The 24,391-nt window shown below is 27.1% G+C and overlaps 1 protein-coding gene across 1 annotated transcript; it reads right to left on the reverse strand.

The window, feature by feature from the left end:
- Positions 1 to 36: 36 nt before the first annotated feature.
- LOC145742140 (WD repeat, SAM and U-box domain-containing protein 1-like) lies at positions 37 to 7,006 on the reverse strand. The gene is made up of 15 exons (XM_082559908.1): positions 6,711 to 7,006; positions 6,084 to 6,262; positions 5,388 to 5,524; positions 5,051 to 5,177; positions 4,768 to 4,861; positions 4,462 to 4,545; positions 3,855 to 3,982; positions 3,227 to 3,365; positions 3,049 to 3,092; positions 2,613 to 2,670; positions 2,284 to 2,451; positions 2,036 to 2,215; positions 1,495 to 1,593; positions 1,159 to 1,233; positions 37 to 951 (listed from the first exon to the last, which is right to left on the reverse strand). Exons 1-15 carry the CDS (start codon positions 6,793 to 6,795, stop codon positions 761 to 763), a joined length of 1,788 nt encoding a protein of 595 aa, XP_082416034.1. The 5' UTR covers positions 6,796 to 7,006; the 3' UTR covers positions 37 to 760.
- Positions 7,007 to 24,391: the final 17,385 nt, after the last annotated feature.

Genomic DNA, 24,391 nt, shown 5'->3' on the forward strand with positions numbered 1-24,391 from the left:
TAATTATTGTTTTATATGTTAATGTAAATTAAAAAGTTCAATCATTTTTATTTTATTTTAAATATTGGTTAGTTTTTTTACATTAAATAAACATAATAAGTTTTATCAATTTTTAAACTTTTAACATAGTTTAATAAATTAAATATATGAGAATTAATTAATAAAGTTAAATGTTTAACTATAATATCATAAGCTTAAAAATAAACACTCACATAACAAAGATAAAATATAAGAGGATAAAATCCATAAAGAATAAAAATATTTTAAAATAAGGGGTTTGTTAATAACAGAATAATAAGCCTAGGGTAGAAATAGGTTAAGTAAAAGCACTTTAAGGTAAGGTGAAAGATCTCTTTTGCTGGTCCCAATAAAATAAAGGTTAATAAAGATTTTTTAATTTTACAAAGTAAAGAATATCTCGGATTAAAATTAGAAATTAACACAATATTGGTACATAGCCAACAACTATTGTCATAAATACATAGTAACCTATACACTTTTTTATAAGTAATAAATCAAATGATTAGCAGGGTGTAGTGTTTAAAACACGTTACTACATATAATTATTGGTTGAATCACCACTGCTTCTATGCTGTAGTGCCCATAAAGTGTACTTATAACCAAATATATAATGTAACTAGTGAAGTCAACTTAAGACTGGGTTTGGGTGATAAATGTTACTCTATTTGAAGTTTGTATTCTACATCAAGGATAAATTAATACAAAGAGCAATTTTTTTTTGACCAATTTCAACAAAATTTTAATCCAAATCAAATTGAACCCAATCAGGATGGATACTTTTCTGTTTCTGAACAAAAGTGGAGATCAAGGATTTTAGAGTGTGGTTCATGACTAACTTTTTATTTGGTAAATTAACATTGGTCATCGGACTCAAGTTCTTTCCTCTTGAAATCCAATTCTCTATCTCATTTCTTTCATAAGTAAAACCATCTAGAAAATGTAAGTTGGTTATTTAAAACAGTTAAATCCTTTGTTTTTGTGTTTTATAAAAATTTAGGCAGCAAATATAAAAATGTTGAAATCCTAATTTAATAGGATTTAACAAAAATGAAAATTTTAAAAAATTTATAAAAAAGAACACATTTTTTAACAAAAGTTACCTGAATAATAGTATACTAGATCAAATAGTAAACTTACCTGCAGCAATGACCGGGTCCCTCATAATTTGTCGAGATATCGGGCACAAATATTCATCGGGAATTTTTTGTTCAACTTCAAATTTTAGTGAAAAATGGCAAAAAAAAATAATTTTAATTAAAATAAAACAATAAAGTTTGTAATAGTTACTTGAAATACTGACAAAAATAAACACAAAAACAGATTTAACAAAATCTATAATTAAATAAGGTTTGGTCAAGTTGATGTTACCTAATTAGGTCATAAAATTAGCATTTGCATATTAAGAATTTTTTAATAAACAATTATTGCATAAAATCACCATCTAGGTAAATATTAAAATATAAAATAACTCACCACTATCTCGTTGCTTCCTCACATCTCGGATCGAAACATCTTGGGAAGTCGAGACATTTTTCCATTGGAGGGAGCCATCTGATTGGTTTGTTCCACCTACTAGAAAAATGAAAACACAAATTAAGTCTGGTAGCATTAAGCAAGAGTTTCACTTAATTTATCTTATGAAAAAAGGTCGCATAGATATCAAATGGGTAAAGGTTAGGGTTTAATCTATGTAAGGTGTAATTTAATATCCATTTGATATACATTTGAATCATAGAATTCATTAAACATGCTAGTTTTATAAGGTGGGTTAAGTAAGTTATGTTTACAATTAGGATAAAGAACAACATTCTGGTAGTTCAAGGTAGTTTAATAAATATGACATTCAATTACAAATCAAAAGATTCTAGGTTTGATCCGCACCAGTGCCACACTGTTCACCCTTAAGCCTGTCATTTATTGACTACCACATTACAACAGCACACCCCTACCCTTCAAGAAAAATAATAATTTAAGATAATATAAAACAAAAATTAAAAGTTTTTACAACAAAAACCTTGTTGATTAATCACGTTGTGAATAAAAGTTGGGGCAAGTTGTTGTAAATTTGGCGGCAACGCTGCAACTAATGAACTTAAGTTGACCTCTGGTGACCCCTTACTGGCCCCTGGTGATCTTTTTGCCTCTTTCATCGATGTTATCGCTCGTATTATCTTATTTCTATGGCCAAGTGGAGCTAAAAAAATTATAAATTTTTAATAAATTTCTAGTTAATTATTTTTCATTATTAATTAATTTTTTCACCTATTCCGAGATCTTTCTGTAAAATATCTGAGGATAAACTCGTCAGTTCTGCTCCATCGATCTCGTTTAAGCGAAACGATTCCTCATATTGTCCGAGTTTTACTTCATCGATCAACCACGATGCTACTTGATCACATGACCAATCTTGAAACGGGATTCTGGGGTGCACTAAATTGAGGATAAACTAGTTTTAATGTTGCCAAAAAATTTAAAAAATTTTCAATATTTTTATTTTATAAAATTGGTTTTGAATATAATACATTTACAATAAACATTAAATGAATAGAAGTTCAATAAATAAATTTTAATGTAAATAATATAACAATTGCCTTCTAGTTGGGTTTGTTTATTTGGTGTTTCCTCAAAACTTAGAAGATCTTCAGATTTCTAAAACAACAAAAATTATAAACATGTTAAATATTAAAACATATAATGCTATCAGTAGCTTAAAAACACAAACTTTTTATCACAAAAATAATTCTAATTCTATATATATTTATTTTTCATTAATGCGAAAAGGTCGACTTTACGACCTAAACATAACATCAGTTACTCCGACCCAGTCTCGAGTTGACTTTAGCAGTTTGTGATATTATATGAATTATAATTGCCCGATAACTAAGTTGCTGATTTGTTTTGTTTTGACTTAAATAAAGTTAATGTTGTTAAAGCCTCTCTCAAGAACATTATGGCAGGGAAGCAGTGGTAATTGAACTTCAGAATCTAAATAGTTTAATTAAAAACTCTCATAAATTTAAAAAAAACCTGATGAACTTTATTGTTTTGTGCTGACATCAGTGTTTGAATATCTAAAAATTTAAAAAGATTTTAATGAAAAAAAGCAAATATAAAAATAAGAATATTTTTTAAAACAAATTCGAACTTTTTATCAAATTATTTAAAATCCAAAACAAATTATTTAAAATCCAAAAACAATGTTTACCATTTTTATTCTCAAAGTCCCAAATAATTGCAGTTTTATCATAAGATGTAGAAGCAAGCAGTCGGTCGTCCGAATTATAACAAACTGACGTCACAATGGCTGTATGTCCATCCAACACCATTATTTGTTCCCCTAAAATCTAATTTTAAAAATTAAAAAATAACATTTATAAACATTCTTCTTTTGTACACATTATCCTTGATGTGTGAAAGTCGAATTAGCAACCCAAACATAGAGTAACATTAGTTACCCTGACCCAGTCTTAAGTTAACTTTTGTAGTTTAGGATATTATTATTTTAATTGCCGATAATTTTACTGCTGATTAAGTGCTGGCTCAGCAGGAGTTCATAACGTTTATAGCATCCTATTTAGGGCACTACAGCATAAGAGCAGCTCTTATGCTGTAGTGACCAGGGACCTTGAAGCTTAAGTGAAATAATAAATTTGTAACCCTTTAACAATGTGTTTTATAAATTATATAAAACAGAACATATTAAAAGGAGTTTAATATATGGAAAACATCGCACAAAAAACCTAAAAACTTTAATGTTTTTGTCTCTTTTTTTCCCAATAAATTTATTAAAAAAATAAATAAAAACTAGTTTACTTAAAACTTCAAGTACTTACTGGGTCCCATATAATCACACTTTTATCAAAAGAACTTGAAGCTAATTGTTTTCCATTGTTACTGAAACAACAGCAACTTATTGGAGCATTGTGACCCGATAGTTCATGGAAAGATTGAAGAATTTTTGCTAAAATGTCAAATTTCTGATTTTAAATATTTTTACAGTTTGTTTTTTTTATTATAAATTGCCATTGTTAAGCATTACCGCCTTAACATGAAATAACTTGACCCCAAACGAAGACCAAAGTTTTTTTGTTTTTGGGTTATATAATAATTCCACTTGCGATTGTTTTACTCAGTATTTAATAATTTTTTCAGGTTCTAGATATATGTATATCTATATAGATGTCCAATTTATAGGCTTACAAATTAAGTAAAACTGTCGTTTGTGGTGTGTGGGTAAATTATGGCAGGTGTACATTAGTTGAGAAACCATATTACAACAATTAGAATGCTGACTATATCGTGGGCTATAGACCAGTAATATTAAAGAAAACAAATACTGATCAAAAGCACTTTAAAATATTATTCTTAAAATAAAAAGGTTTTGAAAACCACAATTTAAATTATTCATTTACGAGGCTCAAAATAATTGAAGGTACTTACAAGATTTGGTGCTGAAAATCCATAATTTAATTTTGTTATCCTGACCACACGAAGCCATTAAATAACATTGATTGTTTGGTTCATCTAGTAAAAATAAATTAAAGTTTAAAACATATTAAGAGTGGTAAAAAGTTATAAAATATTAATACATTGTTACTTTAAAAGTAATAGCAAGGTAACAAAAAAGTAGGGTTAAAATGTTTATTAAAAATGTTTTAAAAAATATTAAACAATAGTTCAACAAACATGAAGTGTATAATAATAAAAAAATGTTTTAAATGTATATACATATAATATAGTAAATACCTTGATTATTTTGATGAAAAGTTTTAGAGAAAGTTATGCAGGAAACACCGCATGAAGATACCCCTTCATCATGAGCTTCTATTTGAAATAGGGGCTGCAAAAGAAATTTTAATTTAAAACGACAAAAAAAATATATAATAAGTGTTTCAAAATTTAGGCTGATTTTAACAGAATGTGTTAACAGATAAATATTTAATTTAGTTTGAACAAAAAGTACAAAAACATAAGTTTTTTTGCCACAAAATCTGAATTTTTTATTTTTTTAAATAATTATGATATTAACCTTCATTGAATTATTCCTCATGTCCCAAACCCTGATATCTCCCAATCCTGACCCAGTGATCAGGTAAAAGTCGCAAGGTGTTGGGGTTATTGCATAAACATTTCCTTCGGGGTGGCCAGAAATTTCCCTGGTAACCCCCAAAAAAAATAAATTAAAAAAAAAAATTTATATATATACAACAAATTTTCCAAAATAAATATTAATACAAGCTAATTTGTAATAACCACACCGCACCGATTTTTTTATGTAATAAACTTTTAATTTTAACAAAATGCACAACAATTATTTGTTTATTTAATTAAATTAGTAATGCAACTAAAAACTAAGAAATCTTTACTTGATAAGTTTCTTTTTATTAATATCCCACAAAGCTATCGAACCATCAGCAGATCCAGTTAAAAGATAATTTGAATCATTTGTAAACGAACAAATTTGGACGATGTTACTGTCAGAATGACGAAATATTGCTAATATCTAAATAACAGATAAAATGCAGTTTTTAGAATAATTGGTCAAACTTATAACCCACTAACTTCATTTTTAATCAACCGTTTACTAACCGTTTACGTCAAAATGTGGTACAAAAAAAATTTATCCATGCAACACAACAGCATTTTTTAAATAATAAAAACTTATAATTAAGAAGTAAATAGTATTGTTAATATTGTTTAAAACATTAATTTTTTTTTTGTAGATATCTTTATCCTTAATGTGGAAAATCGAATGCGTGACTTAAACATAGAGTAACATCAGTTACTCCGACCCAGCCTCGAGTTACCTTTAACAGTTTGGAATATTATAGATTATAATTGCCCGATAATTATACTGCTGATTAAATGCTGGCTCAGCAAGAGTTCATACCGTTTATACCACCTTACTCAAGGAAGGGCGCTACAGCATGAGATCAGTGGGGATTGAACCCACGACCTCATGTGTGTTGTAGCAAGTGTTCTCACCACTACACCACGCTGCCGGTTTATATATGTCAGGCTAAAAAATTGTTTATAGAATGACTTTGACCAACAGATCAAACCTTATAATCTTTGTCAGATAATTGAAGCAAATGGGCTTTACCATCACTACAAGCTGTTGAAAGTAAATTCTCCTCCGTATTAAAAGTGACAAAGTTGACCCCGTATTTAAACTCCTTAATGGGGGAGTAGGATAATTCTTTGAAGTTGTTTGTAGAATAAACGCGAAGTGTTTTGTCACCTTAAAATAAACTTTATTTATCAAGTTTTTGTTATGTTAAAACCTTTAAATATAATAAATTTTAAGGACCAGCAGCATGGTGTAGTGGTAGGAACACTTTCTATACCACATGAGGTCGTGAGTTGAATCCCCACTGCTCTATAGCGCCCTTGAGTAAGGCGCTATAAACTCCTGCTGAGCCAGCACTAAATCAGCAGTATAATTATCGGGCAATTATAGTCTAAATAATATCCCAAACTGTCACAGGCAACTTGAGACTGGGTCAGGGTAACTGATATTACTCTAAGTTTAAGTCCACATTCGACTTTCACACATCGAGAATAAAGATATATACAAAAAAAAGGTAAATAACTTAATTTAGAAAAAGTTTTATTTTTTTTTTACTTTTACAAATAAAAAAAAATTTTGCAAAAAGTTAAAAAATAAAACAATAATAGCAAATACAAACCTGAAGAAGTCACAAAATAAAGTTTTGAGAAAGTGCAGCAACTAACTTCTTTGGAGTGATTTTCCAATTTGCAATAAGAATACATTTTAAACAGTCAAGACTTAAGGAACTTGCAAGTTTACAACTGACAAAATTTCCTATAAAATATTAAGCGCTTCGTTTTTTTTTTACGACTTAGTAAGTTATTGCCGTGGTTTTTACAAAATGTCCAAACTAACCTTCAATACCTTCTTGTAAACTGTATTTTAACTAACAAACCCTTTAATAACTTGTTAAATTCTGAAAATTTGATACAACTTTGCTCTTATGACGTTTAGACATTGAGGAGAAAATAAAAACAAACACAGACCACGTGATGTCAATATCTAGTATACTATCATATTAATAAGACAACGACTTTGATTTAATTTTGTTTATGAATTTCTTATAATATTTCGGTTTGTAATTTTATATTCATATCTATAAATAATAACACATTTATTTCACAAACTTCGCAGTTATGTAAATAAGTTTTCTAATATAGTTTCAAACACCAGCAGCGTGGTGTAGTGGTAAGAACTCTTGCTACACCACACATGGGGTCGTGGATTTAATCACCACTGATCTCATGCTGTAGCGCCCTTGAGTAAGGCGCTTTAAACGGAATGAACTTCTGCTGACCCAGCACTTAATCAGCAGCATAATTACTGGGCAATTATAGTCTCTATAATATCCCAAACTGCCACAGGCAACTCGAGACTGGGTCGGAGTAACTTATGTTACTCTATGTTAAGGTCGTGCATTACATCGAGGATAAAGATATATACAAAAAAAAACAATAAGTAACATAAAATTAAGCATTGACGTTCTGTTTTTTTACTTAAAATAACAAAAAAAAGTAACTTTTTTGCAATTAATACACCATTTATATTGTAGTCAGGGGCCCTCAGACACGTCATAATGGCCCTTGCAGGATTTTGCGCAATGCTAAGTTCAGCGGTAAATTTTTAATAAAATACGTCATCAAAATTTTTTTTTTTGTTATTTTTTTAAAATTTTTTTTAACTAAACTATTAATTAAAGAAATGTTAATTTTGCATGTTGCAGGCCCTTTAACATAATATTTCATGCGTTAACTTTTATTGCATCTTCATACAACTATGTTTGTTGGCATGGCAACAAGCGAAATAAAAATTAAACTTAAATTTTGATACGACCAAATTGACTTTCAAGTTCCCTTTTAAAACTCTACCACATTGCAACAGCAATAAATACGTAAAATTCTTAATAAATATGCTTGTATTAAATAAAACTAAATATTATTTACATACTACAAAATTAAAAATTTTAAGTAAAAAAAAGAAAGTCATTTAAAAGGTAAAAAGAGTAATAGGTAAGAAATTAGAAAGTAGAATTCGCAAGAAATATTGAAGACGATATTAATTAATACAAATCATTAAACATAACAAAGATTGCCCCTTTTATTTTATGTCATTCAGAAAGATTGTCCTTTTTTTATTTTATGTCATTCGGAAAGATTTTTATTTTATGTCATTCAAAAAGATTTTATGTCATTCAGAAAGATTTTATGTCATTCAGAAAGATTTTATGTCATTCAGAAAGATTGTAAACCATTAAACATTACAAAGATTGTCCCCTTTTAATTATATTTTATGTCATTCAGTAAAAATTTCCTATTACTTTAACACATATGAGTCATTTACACGTTATAATTGGATTGTACACCCCAACATTTGTCACCCTCAACAATTTAAATTTGGTCCGAACATGAAATAATATTTACAGAATCTCTGGCAAATTTAAAATAATTAACGGCGATTATTGTGAATAATTATATTTACAAACGACTAAATATTTACAATACTCATACGCGTAAATCCATATTAAATCTAATCGTTATATAGAACATTTTTTTTTTGTTTTTTCTTACGCAAGATTTTCATCTTCTCTAACTGTTTCTTCTTCAATCTCCAATTCTTGAAAAAAAGATGTAATTAGCGCTAATAAAAAAATTGAAAACATCATTTTTGTTTCATCTTTTTATACCTATGTGGCTATTTAATACACGAATTAGTAACTTTTTTGTACATGCAATTTAAAATATATTTAACACAACTTACCAATCGGAGTAGTTCCCCGATAATCTGCAGGTAAATTCCAAATCCCCAGAACAGGGTCGTCTAAAAGTATCCAAACACGAACTTGATCATCAATAACCCAACTTGTGTACCCAGAGGCCATATTATTAAAAACCAAAATCCAGTTTTGAAGACCTACAAATGTTAAAAATATATTTAAAAGTTAAACTAAACTTTTTAAACAATTTAAATTATTATTTGGAAAACGTTTTTAAACGTCTTTAAAACCTACAGGAATGTTTAACAGTTGGGGAAAGTATTCACTATTATGGTCAGAACCGTAAAACTTACCCAGATATGGTTCTGTACCCAAATCACAAGTTTGAACCTCCAGATTGGTTGGTTCTGATGATTCTACTGAAGGACCACTTAATTCATAATTTAAATCCATTTGAACATTGTTGGGTTGCCCACCAGATGCAGCGTTTTGGTTAAGGATAACAGCATATTGAGGAATTATGCTATGGAAAAATAAGAAAACTTAATGTATTTAAAAAATAAAATGGTGAGCTAAAAAATCCATTTAAACCTTACCTATCGGAAGTACAATGCGAACTAACAGCTCCATCAATATTGGAATGGCCTAAAAAATATATATTTTAACTTAAAGTTGACTTTTATATGATGTATGTTTAACTAGTTATTAGGTCACTTAAATTTAAACTTACAATGATTATTTTCCTCTGGAGTTGCCTTTGTTGGCGTTTCCCCATTTCCACTACTTGTAAAAAATGCGTTCATTGTTTGATTTTGCAAGTTGGGATTTGTCTTTAGTTGATTTAAATTCTGTTGGGTATACTTCTTGTTTTTGCAGCCTAAAAAGTTGTTTTTTTATTTTTGTATATTTAATTAACTACCTTTTACTCTAATTACAATATATATTACAGTGACCCACTTTGTTTTATATCCAAACTACTTTTTTAGTTACCTTAAGTTTTACAAATTTTACTTTCCATTACCTCAAATTATTGGTAATTCTTCTATGGTAAATGACAACTAAATAACTTAGGTAATGGCAATAAATTTACCACAGTACATTTACTACAGACCAACATATAAACGATGTGGTACATTACCCATACATACCTGTAGATTAGCCAACCTCACATTATTAAATCCCCAAGTACATACAAAGTAAAAATTAAATGTTTGTTTATACACTTACCTATGACAGCTTTTGCAACTTCAGTTTTTAAAGCTTGGAGGTCAACTATCGGGACTGGAGGTGAGGGGCCTTGCATCCTAAAAAAATAGTTTAAACAATTTTTTACTAAATATAAATTTAAAAAAAAATTTAAAACATTAATTATAACCCGAACTAACTAAAAAACAAAATTTATCCCCAGAAGATATTCCCAAAACTTACCCGGAAGGTGGTACATCTTGTCCTGGAGTTCTTAGCGTAGGTCGATGTAAATTTGGAAATCTCTCGACGACTGAATTAACAAAATCAAGTCCCTTGTTTTGTAGCAGAAATTCACAACTTGGATACCACTTTGCATGATCTGACCAAGGGTCATCATGGTAATCCCAATTCTGTAATCCACCATTACAGTACCAACATTTTACACGATCTCTACTGCCTGAAATTTAACCAATTTGTTTAATGAAATAATTTCTATATAATTTAATATAATAGTAGCAATAAAGTTTTAACTTTTTTACAGAAAAAATACAAACCTAAATAATAGAATCCTGCAGCAGCTATATCACTAACAGATGCATCGGTGTAACTCCAATCTGTGAACGTATTAATTCGATTTTGATGGTTTTCCATGTGGGGAGAATTGGCATACAAACAGGGAAACATAGTCCTCAGGTTTTCTCTTTGTTGGCTGGTAAAAAAAATAAATTAAAAAATTTACTTTATTACGAGGTATAAAAGAAATTTTTTTATTTAAAAAACAAATTGTTTAATAAATATTTACCTTACTGAGTTTGCAAAAAATGTTAAAGATAGCAAAAGCAGATATTTCCAAAAAATTTTTTTTGTAAAATTTATCTTTCATTAAACAATTACCTTGGCTTTTTAAATAATACAACTGTATAACATTAACTGCAAAACCCTTTTTGTAATTTAAATTTTAATTTTGTCTTTTTTAAATCAAATCTATAACCGACTGTTGCTTGCTCAAACAACGTCTATCTGTGATATCTTCGTATTGCTATGTAAAGTTACATAATTGTCAAAATAGATAAAGAAATGTGATTCTATAGCGCCATGTAGCGACTTCAATATTACAGAATAAAGTTACATAATTGTCAAAATAGATAAAGAAATGTGACTCTATAGCGCCATGTAGCGACTTCAATATTACAGAATAAAGTTACATAATTGTCAAAATAGATAAAGAAATGTGACTCTATAGCGCCATGTAGCGACTTCAATATTACAGAATAAAGTTAAATAATTGTCAAAATAGATAAAGAAATGTGACTCTATAGCGCCATGTAGCGACTTCAATATTACAGAATAAAGTTAAATAATTGTCAAAATAGATAAAGAAATGTGACTCTATAGCGCCATGTAGCGACTTCAATATTACAGAATAAAGTTAAATAATTGTCAAAATAGATAAAGATATGTGACTCTATAGCGCCATGTAGCGACTTCAATATTACAGAATAAAGTTAAATAATTGTCAAAATAGATAAAGAAATGTGACTCTATAGCGCCATGTAGCGACTTCAATATTACAGAATAAAGTTAAATAATTGTCAAAATAGATAAAGAAATGTGACTCTATAGCGCCATGTAGCGACTTCAATATTACAGAATAAAGTTACATAATTGTCAAAATAGATAAAGAAATGTGACTCTATAGCGCCATGTAGCGACTTCAATATTACAGAATAAAGTTACATAATTGTCAAAATAGATAAAGAAATGTGACTCTATAGCGCCATGTAGCGACTTCAATATTACAGAATAAAGTTAAATAATTGTCAAAATACATAAAGAAGTGTGACTCTATAGCGCCATGTAGCGACCTCAATATAACAGAACAAAGTTAAATAATTGTCAAAATAGATAAAAAAATGCTACTCTATAGCGTGACATCGAGATAATATTTGTTTTAAAATTATATTTATATTTTAAAGATTTTTTTTACAAGTACATTTTTAATTTTGATTTTTTTTTTAAATATTTAAAATGACGTTGTCAACAATTAATAAAATATGGTTTTTTTAATGAAGACTAAAATGTTTAAAATTTAAGAAAAAATAACAATTTCAAGAAAAATACTCATATATTACCATTTATCTGTTATTTTATTCAGGCATTTCAAATAAGACTAGTTCTAAAAAGTTCTCTTTTAAGAAACATTCAATTTTACAAAATTTCCATAAAAATAAAATATATTTTCTTACATTTTCAGCGAATGTGCAGCAGCAGTTTTCATAAAAGAATTCACATTGATCACCTTATATATTTTTTTAAACATTTCTTTGTGCTTTTTAAAGTATACAACTGTATAACATAAAATGCAGCCCCCTTTCTGAAATTTACTTTAAATCAAATCTATAAAAAGTAAACACTAGGAACAAAGTTTTAACCGACTGTTGCTTGCTCAAACATGCTCAAACAACGTCTATCTGTGATATCTTGGTATTGCTATTCACTTATGTTGGCATAATAAAAAAAAGGAGCAATGGCGGGTGCGCAGCTCATAAATATCATTAGAGCTTGTGTTTACTTTACCGATTTGACTTTTCTGTGTTTGCATTTCAGAAAATGGTCAAAATAATGTTCAACTATTAATAGGTTTTCATGTTATTTTACAACATTTGTTTTAACAATATTTAGTTTTTCAATTCTTAATTTTGAATTTACGATTAATATAACAGTAAATGTAGTCAAACTAAATATTAATACTTTTCAATGTAACTGTTTTTATATTAAAATAAGATTAATTAATATTTATTTAGTTTGTAACATTTTTTTTAAATATAGGTGTGTTACATTCTTCTTTTAATAAGATTAGTTTTCTGCGAACTGTGTTAAAGTGATGTTAAAAAAAGGTCTCCCAATAAACTATTTGCTTTTAGGCATATAGTTTTGGTTAAATGTTAATTTGGCGGTCTTGTTAAGAGATTGACAATTGTTAATAATAAAACATTGCTTGATATTTACTGAAAAAAGTTGGAACAATATCAATAAAAATTACCCATATTGCAAACGAAGTTGTCCGAAATGCATTTTACTTGAACAAACTTTGATTAGATATTTGCCAAGCCTAAACTCACCGTTAATGTTTACTTTAAACATAACTAAATAAACAGCTGAACCATTTGAACAAAGTTGATCACAATTTTCGTTAAAGTTGTTTTTATAAATATGTGTGACGTAATAATGTTAGTTGTTTTATAATGTTATAAACAACCCTTTAATTATTAATTAAACTTAACAAAGTTAAACTTACTTATATAAGCAGTAACTCCGTGGTGCAATAACTTTAACATGATTAGAATGAATATATATTTTATTAATTATTAAAAAAAAATAATGAATGCCTTAATTTAGTAAATTTCAACTGAAATATAACTTTATAAAAACAATTTAAAAACAAACAAAAGGGAATCCAATTTATTGTTTATATACTGTATGACTTTTATTAACAAATCACTTGATTTAAATTTACATTTTATTTATTTATATTTATTGTTTACAGAAGTTTGGTCAAGGAAAATAAGGATGGCCAGACATTTGAACCACTTTTATTTAAACCCCTTACATTTAAACCCCTAACATTTTAACCCCTTACATTTTAACCCCTTACATTTAACCTCTAACATTTTAACCCCTAACATTTAAACCCCTAACATTTTAACCCCTTACATTTAAACCCCAAACATTTAAAACACCTAAAATTTTAACCCCTAACATTTAAACCCCTAACATTTTACCCCTTACATTTAAACCCCTTACATTCGAATCTCTTACATCCGAACCCCTTATATTTAAACCCCCTTTTACTTGAACCTCTTACATTCATTTTATATGTGAGGGGTTTGAATGACGAAGTTTAAGTGTAAAGAATTTAGATATAAGGAGTTGAATGAAAGCAGTTAAGTAAAAGGGGCTTAAAAAAGGTTTTAAATAAGAAGGGGTTCAAATAAGGGGTTTAAAACTCATAAAACAAAAAATAAGATAGTAAGAAGGTGAATAAAATAAAAATAATTATTTTATTAATGAAAAAATCTTATAATAAAATTTTTTTCTTTTAGTTAAATAATATTACGATTGGCAATTATATGAAAATCAAGAAAACTATTATAAATAATCCAACCATGCGTTATTTTTCTAAAACAAAGTCCAAAAATTGGAACAAAATCAATAAAGTTACCCATACTGAAACAAGGTTATTTAAAACGCATTTTGTTCAAACAAATTTTATTTACCAACTTATATTGCGCAGGGGACTCATATTTGCCAAGTTTTAACTCGGCTTTGTCATTTTTACCCAAGCACTAACAATTTTTAACTAAATTAACAAAACAAAGTTAAACATAATTCGAAGTTGAATGTGTGACGTAATAATGTTAGTTGTTTTATAATGTTATGGACAACCCTTTAATTATTAATTAAACTTAACAAAGTTAAACTTACTTATATAAGCAGTAACTTCCGTGGTGCAATAACTTTAACATAATAAGAATGAATATATATTTTATTAATTATCATTTAAAAAAAATAATGAATGCCTTAATTTAGTAAATTTCAACTGAAATTTAACTTTATAAAAACAATTTAAAAACAAACAAAAGGGAATCCAATTTATTGTTTATATACTGTATGACTTTTATTAACAAATCACTTGATTTAAATTACATTTGTTTTATTTATATTTCACAAATATAAAAGTATAGTGATAGAAGTTTATGGGAGTTCGTTTAGTAAATGTTTATTATTTGAGCGTACAATATCTTTGAAACTTGTTTTCACTGTTTAGTATTTTATTACAAAAACAGCTTTTAAATTTTTTTATTTTTTTATATTCACAAGGTCCAATCAAAATGCAGTTTTTTATGGTAAGTTCTGTTTAAAAAAGAACCGCTTATAGTTTACCTAAATATATCTGCCCACGCGAAACTTGGGAACAAAAAACTTTAAAAGTTTGATCAATAACGCACTTTTATAATTTATAGCTTTAATACCCGAACACTTACATACGTGGATTAAAAAACACATTTTATATGCGTGGTCTATTTTTCCTTGACAAAATGGTTTAGCTTACTCCTGCATTCTAATAAAAGGAATAAATCTAACAAATACATTTGCTACAATTTGGTGTAAAAAATACTTGAATTAAATTATTTTCCATAATTACATTGTAATCTATCATTATTGTTCACTTATTAATATTAGATTATTTACACAATAATCATGATAAGGGAAATTACTGCGTTATAATATCAAGCAATAAGGAATCTTAATTGTTTAAATACAGCATGGCTTTAACATTTAAATCGTTTGGTTTAACACTTATATTTGTTTTATTTATATTTAATGTTTACAGAAGTTTAGTAAAGGAAAATAAGATAGTAAGAAAATAAATATTATGAAAACACCTATTTTATTAAATAGTTCAACAAAAGTATAATAAATTGTATATAAACATTACTAACTTTAATTTAAGTCTAACCAAAACTAATAATAAAATATATATTTAAATGACGTAAAATTTATTAAAAAATAAAAACACCCGCCACTTAATTTGGATTATCGATTTTTTTATTTAATTTTTTTGAAAACTTTTATGTAACTATAGCTTTTTTATTCTTTACTGTACAAACAATAAAGCTCCCAAAAAAACAAAGCGCGCAACCACGTAAATTAAGTAAAACCAAGATTTAATTATTTTTGATTTAATAACAACATGATTTGATTTAATAACAACATGGCTCGTAAAATAATAAAACGCACAACCACGTACTAAGTTTAGTGTAAAACCAATATTTAACTAGCGATATGTTTAACGAGAGACTAAGGTTGTAAATATAATTTTAATATTTTGTTCAAATGTTAATGAAAACAACTCAAATGTTAATGAAACATAACCAAATATTTATTTAGTGTTTTGTGAAGGTTTAAGCTAGTCGTAAACACCAGGCTTAAGGGCGAATTAGCATAATTTTTGCAACTCAAAAAAAAACTTTTAACAAAAAAAATTTTCTAAGCTGTTAAATAAATCACAATTAAACATATTTTGTAACATAATTTTATTTAAATATTTAAACAAACCTTTAATAAGCTTTGTATTCCATGACTGCATCCAACAATGCAGAACAACGGGGGCGCTGTGATCCTCTATTTGTGACCTCATGACCTCTTGAACAGAGGCTTCATTAAACCCCATTCCTGGTGAAAAAATAAAAAAAATTTTAATAAAAAAATGTAAAAATAGACCTGAAAGAAAAAACTATTGTAAAGACACTTAAAAAAATTATGGCTGAAAAAAAAGATTGGCATGTAGAGTAGTTTGTTAGCTAAAGTGTCAAGTTAGGAAGATTTAAAATATTTAACATAAAAAACCAGGCTAACATATTTTTTGGTGTGACGTAGAGAGTACCAAGAAGCGTAGTGGATATATACAAGCTAGTACTTTATACGTCATCGCAAACAGGGATTTTCTTTTTTTTAAATTAATTTTTTTTTAAAGTTGTGTAACTTAAAAAGTAGGTGAAATTATTTAAAGTTAAATAAATTTTTGTGTTCAGTGACATCAACTTTATTAATGTTTGAGTATAAAAATATCGCTAATGCAAATATTTAAACTTAACAACAAAAGTTATTCAATGGGCCACAATGTAAATAAATTAAGTTTTTATGGTACCTTGAGTATAAAAATATCGCTAATGCAAATTTTTAAACTTAACAACAGAAGTTATTCAATGGGCCACAATGTAAATAAATTAAGTTTTTATGGTACCTTGAGTATAAAAATATCGCTAATGCAAATTTTTAAACTTAACAACAGAAGTTATTCAATGGGCCACAATGTAAATAAATTAAGTTTTTATGGTACCTTGAGTATAAAAATATCGCTAATGCAAATTTTTAAACTTAACAACAGAAGTTATTCAATGGGCCACAATGTAAATAAATTAAGTTTTTATGGTACCTTGAGTATAAAAATATCGCTAATGCAAATTTTTAAACTTAACGACAGAAGTTATTCAATGGGCCACAATGTAATTAAATTAAGTTTTTATCGTACCTTTTCAGATTAAAAATATTTTAACATATTTATTGCTACAAAAACAAGAAAGTTTCTCTTGTTGATCATCAATGTGCTGTTTGATTCTAGAGTTAATTAATTTAGCTAGTATTTTATAGTCTGCATTTAATAGGGTTATAGGTCTATAGTTTATGGCAAAAAGAGTATCTTTGTTCGGTTTAACTATTAAGGTAACCACACCTTGACATTGTGATTCACTTAAAGTGCCGGTGGCCTGCGAATATTTATAACATTTAAGTGATGGGTCCTACACGCTGACCAAAATTTTGAATAAAATTCAATAGGAAACCCATCAGGGCCATGGGGATTTGTTTGTTTTCATACTTTTTATACTTTTATGGCACTCATTTTTACTTATAGGAGACTCGGTGGTTGTTATTTCGGCATTTGATAACTTCGGCAGATTAAGATTTATTAAAAAGTGTCTTATTTTATCTTGTAGACATATATCTTTTTTACAAGCAAAAAGGTTTTTATAAAATAGTTTATTTAAATTAGAATGTTGGTCGGTTGAAATGAAATTTTAAACTTTTAATTAGTTAATGATTTTACTTAGGCCGTGCGACCATTTTATTTCGCCACCATATTCTATTTGCCACACAGTTTTTGATCTTGAAGTGTACAGTTGGTTTCTTGCAAACATGCGATATGGACTTTTTTATCAATAAGTAAACCCATACAAAATAAATAGTTAAACTTAATATCTAAAGACTGAGGTAATATCGTTTTATGCCTTCCTCAATATCATGCTCATACTCAAATCCACATGAGCAAACATATTGGTTTGAGTTACTTATGTTAATTGTCGAGTGTTCAAAATAGATAAAGAAATGTGACTCTATAGCGCCATGTAGCGACTTCAATATTACAGAATAAAGTTAAATAATTGTCAAAATAGATAAAGAAATGTGACTCTATAGCGCCATGTAGCGACTTCAATATTACAGAACAAAGTTAAATAATTGTTAAAATAGATAAAAAAAAATGCTACTCTATAGCGTGACATCGAGATAATATTTGTTTTAAAATTATATTTATATTTTAAAGATTTTTTTTACAAGTACATTTTTAATTTTGATTTTTTTTTTAAATATATAAAATGACGTTGTCAACAATTAATAAAATATATTTTTTTTAATGAAGACTAAAATGTTTAAAATTTAAGAAAAAATAACAATTTCAAGAAAAATACTTATATATTACCATTTATCTGTTATTTTATTCAGGCATTTCAAATAAGACTAGTTCTAAAAAGTTCTCAAAATTTACAAAATTTAATTAAAAATAAAAAATATTTTCTTACATTTTCAGCGAATGTGCAGCAGCAGTTTTCATAAAAGAATTCACATTGATAACCTTATATATTTTTTTAAACATTTCTTTGTGCTTTTGAAAGTATACAACTATATAACATAAAATGCAAAACCCTTTCTGAAATTTACTTTAAATCAAATCTATAAAAAGTAAACACTAGGAACAAAGTTTTAACCGACTGTTGCTTGCTCAAACATGCTCAAACAAAGTCTATCTGTGATATCTTGGTATTGCTATTCACTTATGTTGGCATAATAAAAAAAGGGAGCAATGGCGGGTGCACAGCTCATAAATATCTTTAGAGCTTGTGTTTACTTACCGATTTGATTTTTCTGTGTTTGCATTTCAGAAAACGGTCAAAATAATGTTCAACTATTAATAGGTTTTCATGTTATTTTACAACATTTGTTTTAACAATATTTAGTTTTTCAATTCTTAATTTTGAATTTACGATTAATATAACAGTAAATGTAGTCAAACTAAATATTAATACTTTTCAATGTAACTGTTTTTATATTAAAATAAGATTAATTAATATTTATTTAGTTTGTAACATTTTTTTTAAATATAGGTGTGTTACATTCTTCTTTTAATAAGATTAGTTTTCTGCGAACTGTGTTAAAGTGATGTTGAAAAACGGTCTCCCAATAAACTATTTGCTTTTAGGCCTATAGTTTTGGTTAAATGCATTTTTTTTACTTACTTGAACAAACTTTGATTAGATATTTGCCAAGCCTAAACTCACCGTTAATGTTTAATTTAAATTTGAACAAAGTTGATCACAATTTTCGTTAAAGTTGTTTTTATAAATATGTGTGACGTAATAATGTTAGTTGTTTTATAATGTTATAAACAACCCTTTAATTATTAATTAAACTTAACAAAGTTAAACTTATTTACATAAAGAGTAACTTCCGTGGTGCAATAACTTTAACATGATTAGAATGAATATATATTTTATTAATTATTAAAAAAAAATAATGAATGCCTTAATTTAGTAAATTTCAACTGAAATATAACTTTATAAAAACAATTTAAAAACAAACAAAAGGGAATCCAATTTATTGTTTATATACTGTATGACTTTTATTAACATATCACTTGATTTAAATTTACATTTTATTTATTTATATTTATTGTTTACAGAAGTTTGGTCAAGGAAAATAAGGATGGCCAGACATTTGAACCACTTTTATTTAAACCCCTTACATTTAAACCCCTTACATTTAAACCCCTTACATTTAAACCATTTACATTTAAACCCCTAACATTTTAAGCCCTAACATTTTAACCCCTAACATTTTAACCCCTAACATTTAACCCCCCTTACATTTAAACCCCTTACATTTAAACCATTTACATTTAAACCATTTACATTTAAACCCCTAACATTTTAAGCCCTAACATTTTAACCCCTAACATTTTAACCCCTAACATTTTAACCCCTAACATTTAAACCCCTTACATTTAAACCCCTTACATTTAAACCATTTACATTTAAACCCCTAACATTTTAAGCCCTAACATTTTAACCCCTAACATTTTAACCCCTTACATTTAAACCCCAAACATTTAAATCCCTTACATTTACACCCCTAACATTTAAACCCCTAACATTTAAACCCCTAACATTTAAACCCTTTTCATTTAAACCCCTAACATTTAAACCCCTTACATTTAAACCCCTTACATTTAAACCATTTACATTTAAACCCCTAACATTTTAAGCCCTAACATTTTAACCCCTAACATTTTAACCCCTAACATTTTAAGCCCTAACATTTTAACCCCTAACATTTTAACCCCTAACATTTTAACCCCTAACATTTTAACCCCTAACATTTTAACCCCTAACATTTTAACCCCTAACATTTTAAGCCCTAACATTTTAACCCCTAACATTTTAACCCCTAACATTTTAACCCCTAACATTTTAACCCCTAACATTTTAACCCCTAACATTTAAACCCCTTACATTTAAACCATTTACATTTAAACCCCTAACATTTAAACCCCTTACATTTAAACCCCTTACATTTAAACCATTTACATTTAAACCCCTAACATTTTAAGCCCTAACATTTTAACCCCTAACATTTTAACCCCTAACATTTAAACCCCTTACATTTAAACCATTTACATTTAAATCCCTAACATTTTAAGCCCTAACATTTTAACCCCTAACATTTTAACCCCTAACATTTAAACCCCTTACATTTAAACCCCTTACATTTAAACCATTTACATTTAAACCCCTAACATTTTAACCCCTAACATTTTAACCCCTAACATTTTAACCCCTTACATTTAAACCCCTAACATTTAAACCCCTAACATTTAAACCCCTAACATTTAAACCCTTTTCATTTAAACCCCTAACATTTAAATCCCTTACATTTAAACCCCTAACATTTAAATCCCTTACATTTAAACCCTTTTTATTTAAATCCCTTACATTTTAACTCCTAACATTTAAACCCCTAACATTTTACCCCTAACATTTAAACCCCTTACATTCGAATCCCTTACATCCGAACCCCTTATATTTAAACCCCCTTTTACTTGAACCTCTTACATTCATTTTATATGTGAGGGGTTTGAATGACGAAGTTTAAGTGTAAAGAATTTAGATGTAAGGAGTTGAATGAAAGCAGTTAAGTAAAAGGGGCTTAAAAAAGGTTTTAAATAAGAAGGGGTTCAAATAAGGGGTTTAAAACTCATAAAAAAAAATAAGATAGTAAGAAGATGAATAAAATAAAAATAATTATTTTATTAATGAAAAAATCTTATAATAAAATTTTTTTCTTTTAGTTAAATAATATTTACGATTGGCAATTATATGAAAATCAAGAAAACAATTATAAATAATCCAACCATTATTTTTCTAAAACAAAGTCCAAAAATTGGAACAAAATCAATAAAGTTACCCATAGTGCAAACAAAGGTATTTAACCTTATTCAAACAAACTTTATTTACCAAATTTTAGAAACTCCGCTTTATCGTGTTTACCCAAGGACTAAAAAAATTTCTACGACAACTAAACCAACAAAACAAAGTTAACATAAAAAAGTTGAGTGTGTGACGTAATAATGTTAGGTGTTTTATAATGTTATAAACAACTCTTTCATTATTATTTAAACCTAACAAAGTTAAACTTACTTATATAAGAAGTAACTTCCGTGGTGCAATAACTTTAACATGATTAGAATGAATATATATTTTATTAATTATTAAAAAAAATAATAAATGCCTTAATTTAAAAAATATTAACTGAAATATAACTTTATAAAAACAATTTAAAAACAAACAAAAGGGAATCCAATTTATTGTTTATATACTGTATGACTTTTATTAACAAATCACTTGGTTTAAATTTACATTTTATTTATTTATATTTATTGTTTACAGAAGTTTGGTCAAGGAAAATAAGGAATAAAGAACAAAAAACTTTAAAAGTTTGATCAATAACGCACTTTTAAAATTTATAGCTTTAATACCCGAGTACTTACATAGGTTACATGGGCGGATTAAAAAACACATTTTATATGCATGATCTATTCCCTTAACAAAATGGTTTTGCTTACTCCTGCTTTTATTAAATAAAGTAAATTTAACAAATACATTTGCTACAATTTAGTGTAAAAAATACTTGAATTTAATAATTTTAAATAATTCAATTGTAATCTATCATTATTGTTCACTTATTAATATTAGATTATTTACACAATAATCATGATACGGGAAATTACTGCATTATAATATTCAGCAATAAGGAATCCTAATTGTTTAAATACAGCATGGCTTTAACATTTAAATCGTTTGGTTTAAAACTTATATTTGTTTTAAGCCCGGTTTACACAGGACGCGAAGCGCTAAACGGAAACCTTGGAACTGTCACACCAGACGCGAACTTGTCGCGATTACATATAAAATTTCTATGTAGAATTTTTTATTTGTTTTGTTTAAAATTGACTTTTATGCATTCATTTCATACTTTAGAATTAAGTCGCCTTTTAATAGCCTTTTTTGCGTACCATTTCGAATCCGTTTAATTCTCTCAAATACGTGAGTCAACAAAAATAGGAGAGAGTCGCGTTCGCAACCCGTTTCGGAACGCGATGAAATGACTATTCTCGTTTGTCGCTTCTAGAGCGACTCGCTTGCGAACAACGCGAAAGGAAAAATAAGAGAATTTTTCAGAATGAATTCTTTTTAGAGAATTCCCAAACATAATAGAACAAACGTAAAATTTTTCGTTCCTGGCGGGCGCTCGCACTTGGTGTAAACATGCCTTTATCCCCAGTTTACACAAAGCCCTTTTACACTGCTGAAAACAAACACAACATAATAAATGATTTACCTAAATTTCAACAAACGTTTGTAAATAGGTTTGTGAAAAGATAGAAATAGTTGAATAATGGTGTTAAATATTTAACTACAACAAGTAAATAAGCCATGCCGTTTTTAAATTTGTTTTTGTCGATAATTATGGTTCGAAATCTTCGATTTCGAAACATATTGTTATTGTCATTATATTTATTATGGTTCGAAATCTTAGATTTCGAAACATATTGTTATTGTCATTATATTTATTATTATTATTATTATTATTATTATTATTATTATTATTATTGTTTTTATTCTTATTTGACGAATTTTGAAAGACGATAACTTTTGTTCTTTAAAACTAAAAGTTCTGAATTTTTAGTATGTTTGTTATTATCCCAACGAATCGCAAACCTCCTATTAACGACATTTAATTATCACTAATTACTAATTAATATATTTTATTATTAAAATTTAAAGATTAAATTTGCTGAAATTTTAATATGTTGTTGGTATTATTATTTTGTATGTTGCTATTTAAAATGAAGATTTAACTCTAGCTAAATATCGTTTAATCATTATTTTTGTTTTTTATAAAATAATGAATCAGTGTGAGTTTAACGCTTGAATAATTTAATAGCGTTCTGGTCGCCGTCAAAAATCGTCCTTTTCGCTGTCCATTAAAGTAAAAAATATTGGTTGAAAATTTAAGTAAAATGTTAAAATATAAGTAAAAAATGTGTAAAATTTTTGTTTTAATTGTTTTGTTATTATTATATTTTAATACTTGTTTGATTACTAAAAAATTAAGATCGGTATTTTGCTTTTAAATTTAGTTTACTTTTATATTACAATATCAATAAGTGCGTGTTCGCTTGTTAAAATTAGGTTTAAATATACAAAAGTTTATATTTAAATTTATAATTTAATTAATAAACCTACTAAATAAATTATATTTATAAAAAAGAATCAAATAATTTCGAACCATATTTTATTTATCAAATAAATCTAGTTATTATTATGGTTCGAAATCTTAGATTTCGAAACATATTGTTATTGTCATTATATTTATTATTATTATTATTATTATTATTATTATTATGGTTCGAAATCTTAGATTTCGAAACATATTGTTATTGTCATTATATTTATTATTATTATTATTATTATTATTATTATTATTATTATTATTATTGTTTTTATTCTTATTTGACGAATTTTGAAAGACGATAACTTTTGTTCTTTAAAAGTAAAAGTTCTGAATTTTTAGTATGTTTGTTATTATCCCAACGAATCGCAAACCTCCTATTAACGACATTTAAATGTCACTAATTACTAATTAATATATTTTATTATTAAAATTTAAAGATTAAATTTTCTGAAATTTTAATATGTTGTAGGTATTATTATTTTGTATGTTGCTGTTTAAAATGAAGATTTAACTCTAGCTAAATATCGTTTAATCATTATTTTAGTTTTTTTATAAAATAACGAATCAGTGTGAGTTTAACGCTTGAATAATTTAATAGCGTTCTGGTCGCCGTCAAAAATCGTCCTTTTCGCTGTCAATTGAAGTAAAAAATATTGGTTAAAAATTTAAGTAAAATGTTAAAGGATAAGTCAAAAATGTGTAAAATTTTTTTTTAATTGTTTTGTTAT

This window comes from Corella eumyota, chromosome 2 (genome assembly GCF_963082875.1).
Source record: "Corella eumyota chromosome 2, kaCorEumy4.1, whole genome shotgun sequence".
NCBI classification, from domain to species: domain Eukaryota; kingdom Metazoa; phylum Chordata; class Ascidiacea; order Phlebobranchia; family Corellidae; genus Corella; species Corella eumyota.